Source organism: Oncorhynchus mykiss, chromosome 20 (genome assembly GCF_057628025.1).
Source record: "Oncorhynchus mykiss isolate SJ-2025 chromosome 20, ASM5762802v1, whole genome shotgun sequence".
Lineage (NCBI taxonomy): Eukaryota > Metazoa > Chordata > Actinopteri > Salmoniformes > Salmonidae > Oncorhynchus > Oncorhynchus mykiss.
The window spans coordinates 5,024,812-5,030,811 of record NC_143041.1 but is presented as its reverse complement, the minus strand read 5'-3'; the positions used below and the strand labels follow the sequence as shown (position 1 = coordinate 5,030,811).

At 39.5% G+C, this 6,000-nt stretch overlaps 1 protein-coding gene across 1 annotated transcript in view; it reads left to right on the top strand.

Moving 5' to 3' along the window:
- The first annotated feature begins 4,832 nt into the window (after nucleotides 1–4,832).
- The window catches only part of ablim1b (actin binding LIM protein 1b), a 76,530-nt gene continuing 75,362 nt past the window's right edge, over nucleotides 4,833–6,000 (top strand). The window contains exon 1 of the mRNA XM_090212037.1: nucleotides 4,833–5,261. Coding sequence (XP_090068163.1) covers nucleotides 4,943–5,261 — 319 coding nt within the window. The 5' untranslated portion in view covers nucleotides 4,833–4,942. The remainder of the gene's footprint in view (nucleotides 5,262–6,000) is intronic.

Sequence of the window (6,000 nt, the reverse complement as noted above, 5' to 3'; positions counted from 1 at the left end):
GGTGTCATATTGCACTTCCTAAGGCTTCCACTAGATGGCAACAGTCTTTAGAACCTTGTTTCAGGCTTCTACTGTGAAGGGGGAGAGAATGAGAGCTGTTTGAGTCAGGTGTCTGGCAGAATGCCATGAGCTCAGTCTCGCACGCTCACGTGAGAGAGCTGAGTTCCTTTTCCTTTCTAAAGACAAAGGAATTGTCCGGTTGAAACATTATTGAAGATTTATGATAAATCATCCTAAAGATTGATTCTATACATCGTTTGACATGTTTCTACGAACTGTAATATAACTTTTTGGACTTTGTCTGAACTTTCGCCTGGACTTGCCCTCGCATCGTGAGTTTGGCTTTGTGATCTAAACGCGCGAACAAAAAGGAGGTATTTGGACATAAATTATGGACTTTATAGAAAGAAAAAAAACATTTATTGTGGAACTGGGATTCCTGGGAGTGCATTCTGATGAAGATCATCAAAGGTTAGTGAATATTCATAATGCTATTTCTGACTTTTCTAACACCTCTCCTTCTTTGGAAAATGCTGTATGTTTTTCTGTGACTTGGCGCTGACCAAACATAATCGCAAGATGTGCTTTCGCAGTAAAGTATTTTTGAAATCTGACACAGCGGTTGCATTAAGTAGAAGTTTATCAGTAATTCCATGCGTAACACTTGTATCTTTTATCAATGTTTATTATGAGTATTTCTGTCATTTGATGTGGCTCTCTGCACTTTCACCGGATGTTTGTTTGAGACAATGCATTTCTGAACGTAACACACCAAATTCCAATTAGGTTTTTGGGTATAAAGATTAACTTTATCGAACAAACACACATTTATTGTGTAACATGAAGTCCTGTGAGTGCCATCTGATGAAGATCATCAAAGGTTAGTGATTAATTTAATCACTATTTCTGACTTTTGTGAGGGCTCTCCTTGGCTTGAAAATGGCTTTATGCTTTTCTGTGACTAGGTGCTGACCAAACAATTGTTTGGTGTGCTTTCGCCTTAAAGTCTATTTGAAATCAGACACTGTGGCTGGTTTTACAATAACTGTATCTTTAAAATGGTGTAAAATACTGGTATGTTTGAGGAATTGTAATTATGGGATTTCTGTTGTTTTGAATTTGGCGCCCTGCAATTTCACTGGCTGTTGGCGAGGTGGATGCTAGCGTCCCACATATCCCAGAGAGGTTTTCATCCATAAGTCTGCAACATAACGAAATGTGAAAAAAATACATTTCCCGAATGCAATGTGTGAACTAATAACTTGTAATTCAATGACATTTTAGCTTTTTTAATAAACAAACATATTTACAGTGTTACACATTAGTTTCTAAGGCACAACATAGTCTTAAATATTAGCTAGAATTCATATTGGCTGTATATCAATCAATTAAACATAAATTATTTTTTTGGTGCTCCTAAACGTAATGTGTAAAAAATAAATATAAAACAAAGCAGATATTGAATATCCCTTTGAGCATGATGAAGTTATTAATTACACTTTGGATGGTGTATCAATACATCCAGTCACTACAAAGATACAGGCGTCCTTCCTAGAAGAAGACAATTGCTCAGAGATTTCACCATGAGGCATATGGCGACTTTAAAACAATTACAGGGTTTAATGGCTGTGATAGTAGAAAACTGCATATGGATCTATAGCATTGTAGTTACTCCACCGTACTAACCTAATTGACAGAAAGGAATGAAAAGAAGGAAGCATGCACACAATAAAAATATTCAAAAACATGAATCCTGTTTGCAACAAGGCATTGGGCAATTAACTTTTGTCCTGAATACAAAACGTGTTTTGTTCGAGGCAAATCCAATACAACACATTACAGAGTACAACTCTCCATATTTTCAAGCATAGTAGAGGATGCAATCATGTTGTGTGTATGCTTGTGATCGTTAAGGACTGTGGAGTTTTTATGGATTAAAAAAAAACTGAATGGAGCGAAGCACAGGCAAAATCTAAGAGGACACCTGCTTCAGTCTGCTTTCCACCAGACACTGGGTGTCACGTTCTGACCATAGTTCTGTTATTTTATTCTTTGTTTTATTATGGTCAGGGAGTGAGTTGGGGTGGGCAGTCTGTTTGGTTTTCTATGTTGGTTTTTGTGTTCGGCCTAGTATGGTTCTCAATCAGAGGCAGGTGTCGTTAGTTGTCTCTAATTGAGAATCATACTTAGGTAGCCTGGGTTTCACTTTTGGTTTGTGGGTGTTTGTTTCCGTGTGAGTGTTTGGGCCACACGGTACTGTTTCGGTTTTCGTTTTGTTCACATTGTTTATTGTTTTGTATTTCAGTGTTCAGTTTGTTTTGAATAATCATCATGAACACTTACCACGCTAAGTTTTGGTCCGATCCTTCTTCCACCTCTGAATGCCGTTACACTGGGAGATGAATTCACCTTTCAGCAGGTCAATAACCTAAAACACAAGGCCAAATCTACATTGGAGTTGCTTATAAAGAAGACAGTGAATGTTCCTGAGTGGCCGAGTTACAGTTTTGTCTAGCAATGATCAACAACCAATTTAACAGAGCTTGACATATTTTGAAAAGAATAATGGGCAAATATTGTACTCTCCAGGTGTGCAAAGCTCTTAGACACTTATCCAGAAAGACTCACAGCTGTAATCACTGCCAAAGGTGATTCTAACATGTGTTGACTTAGAGGGGTGGATACATATGTAAATGAGATATTTCTGTATTTAATTTTCAATGCATTTTCACTATGGGGAATTGTGTGTAGATGAGTGAGAATTTTAAAAAAAATCATTTTGAGTTCAGGCAAAATGTGGCATAAGTCAAATGGTATGAATACTTTCTGAAGTCACTGTACTGCACAGTAATAAAAAAACGTGTCATGTTTCGGCTGCAACCTCAGTATGCAACCTATGTTGACCTCCGGATAAGGTTACCTTTGATCTGAGGAAATGGCTTACATAAGGGCTGTGAGATCACTGCTCTCTGCACTTCCCTCATAGGAATTAATATAGAAAGTTGCACTCCCTGACGTGAGACAGCGAGAGATACAGTATATATGAAATAACTCAGGGAAGGGGCATGTGTGTTTGTGTGTTATTTGTTATAATACATTTTTATTTGTTTGTGTGGATCCCCATTAGCTTTTGAAGAGGCATCAACTATTCTTCATGGGCTGTACAAAAAACACAAAACATGACAAGTAACAGAACACTGACACGCTGATAGACAAGGACAGTCACACGTGTAAAATACACGGATATGCAAACAATACATCAACAACAACAAATATTACAACAACACAACTCCCCTCACAGTCCCCAACGTTCCTTGAGATGTTGTTTAATATTTGTTTTTAAGGTAATTTTGCTGTTTGCTTGAGTAATTGGGTACGGAAGGGATTTCCATGCGCGCAATCATGGCTCTGTATAATGATGTGTGTTGCTGTGAATTCGTTTTGGACTTGGGGACTGTGAAGATACCGCTGGTGGCATATGTATAGATGTCTGAGCTGAATGTTATTTGATTATGCAAACAATCTGGAATTTTCCTTAGAGTAATAATTTTCATTAAAAACTAGAAGAGAAGCAGTTAATCAACCCTCAACCAGGAAAGACTGGTGTGCATGTTATGTTAATTCTGTTTATGCAGGTAAGGGCAAGGCATGCTGCTCTGCTTTTAGCCAGCTTCAGCTTTGCTACTGTACAGTAGGTCTTTCTTTTCTCTACTTGACCATATTACCAGACAGTAATCAAGATAGGACAAGACCGGAGCAGGAACAACTATTACAGTTGGTTTTTGTCTCAAAAACCCAGAACATCTTTTTATAGCAGACATACCCCTCTCCATCTTCACAACAACTTTTTCGATATGAATTGACCATCTAATGTTATACCTAGGAGTTTAGCTTCCTCAACGGTCACACCCTTTATACACAACTCCAGTTGAGGTTTAGGTCTTACAGAATGTTTTCAACCAAATACAACGCTTGTAGTTTTATATGTATTTAAGGCCAATCTCAGCCTCTTGGGTGCCAGGGTAAATGTGGAAACCTCCCTGTCCCAGCCTTAGAGGGCAAAATGTCCTTGTCAAAGAACTAGCTTCATAACTTTTTAAAAATGTTTTTATTTAACCTTTATTTATCCAGGCAAGTCAATTAAGAACAAATTCTTATTTACAATGACGACCTGCCCAGTGACAACTTTAACCAATCCAAAAAAAATTGAACTCAAATCTGCAGCAACAACATCTGAAACAGGGTTTTGATTGTAGATACTGCTCCCGATCAAATGTAATCTAAGTAGTAACATGGAATTACACCACCAAGTCCCCTCTCCCTCCAACGATAAATGATTCACTTCTCTGCTTGCCCCTAGATTGTATCCCATTCAATTCAAGAATAGAGAATGGATAGGAAAATGCATTGACCTGTGATCTAGCTTAACTGTGGCTTTAGCTATAAAGAGATTCATTTTAACTGTAATACATGTGATGGTAAAAAAACAAGACTGAAGTTCATAATCTTCTTAAAGATTCCCCCAATCACAGGAGATTACCATAGATGCATGCTGCTCTTGTTTTGATATGCCTCAGGGGCATGAAATTGGATGAGGGGGAAATGCAGGATGATAGAATGACTGTACCAGCCATTTGACTTGACTTACTGCGTCACGGCTCCACTGCTATACCTTCCCTGCAGATAAACACTAAAAATACATCCCTCTTAATCTTCTTAAGGGAGTGAGTAGGAGTTAGTCTTGCAGTGCTTGACGGACAACACAAACACACACACACACATACAATGTTACAAAGTCTTAGAGGTCAGCTTAATACCTGAGACGGTTCAAAGGGTGTTTGCGGTTTTCGCTGCTTTAACTGTTTGGCCGCCCTACCGTTCCTGTGTTCTGCTTTGCCATACGGCCGTCCTAGTGTTCCTCTGGTTCTTGCAGTCCTTCTGCATGGTTTCTAATTTTCAGTCAGTTTGCAACCCTCGTTGCTGGGCCGAGACCTTTGTTAGTATCGACATGCCAAACCTCAGCAGCCTGGGCAAGATCTGTGGCTCCAGCCGGGGCGAGGATATGGTGGTGATGGACAGGGCTAAGCGCAAGAATTCGGTTAGGCGCATGTCGATCATTGAGGATGGTCAGATTGCTGAGGTTCTCTACCTGATTCCGAAACAATCAATGATGGAGCAGCTTCCCTTCCTGAACCCCAACGACTATATCCTGTGTGAGCGGATGGTAGGCATGCCGCCAGACATGGGATCAATTGGACCAGGTAAGGGATTGCTCATCTGCCTAGTGTTGCCACCATTCCGATTTGGTCTGGAGACCAGGCTTGTTATTCTGAAGGCGAGCGATAATGCTATTCAGTTAGATTGTCTTTGAAATTAATTCCTGTAATGTCAAAAGTTTTAGGACAATTTGGTAACACTTTATTTGGTGAGTTGAACTTGTTCAACTTTTAACAAAATGTTCTATTAACTATCCACTAACCCTAACCTTAATCCTTACTCTTACCCTAACCCTAACCCTAAGAAGATGCATATAAATAGAGTGTCAGTTTTCAAATCTGTAAAGGGAGTCACCAAATAATAACATTACCTTCAATCTCCCAGATTGAGTTTGGTCTGAGTTGGCAGCCCTACTGGAGTGGTGGAGTTTGTTTTAGTATGGTCAGGGAGTGAGAAATTAGTGAAGAAAAGAGATCGGGACAGTGGAAGGGGAGAAAACATTGAGAAATAACTGCTGCCACCATCATGCGTCACTGTGGGGATGGTATTCCTGGGGTGATTAGATGTTGGGTTTGCGCCCGACATAGCGTTTTCCTTGATTGCCAAAAAGCTCAATTTTAGTCTTATCTGACCAGAGCACCTTCTTCCATATGTTTGGGAAGTCTCCCACATGCCCTTTGGCGAACACCAAAAGTGTTTGCTTATTTTTTTCTTTAAGCAATGGCTTTTTTTCTGGCCACTCTTCCGTAAATGCCCAGCTCTGTGGAGTGTACGGATTAAAGT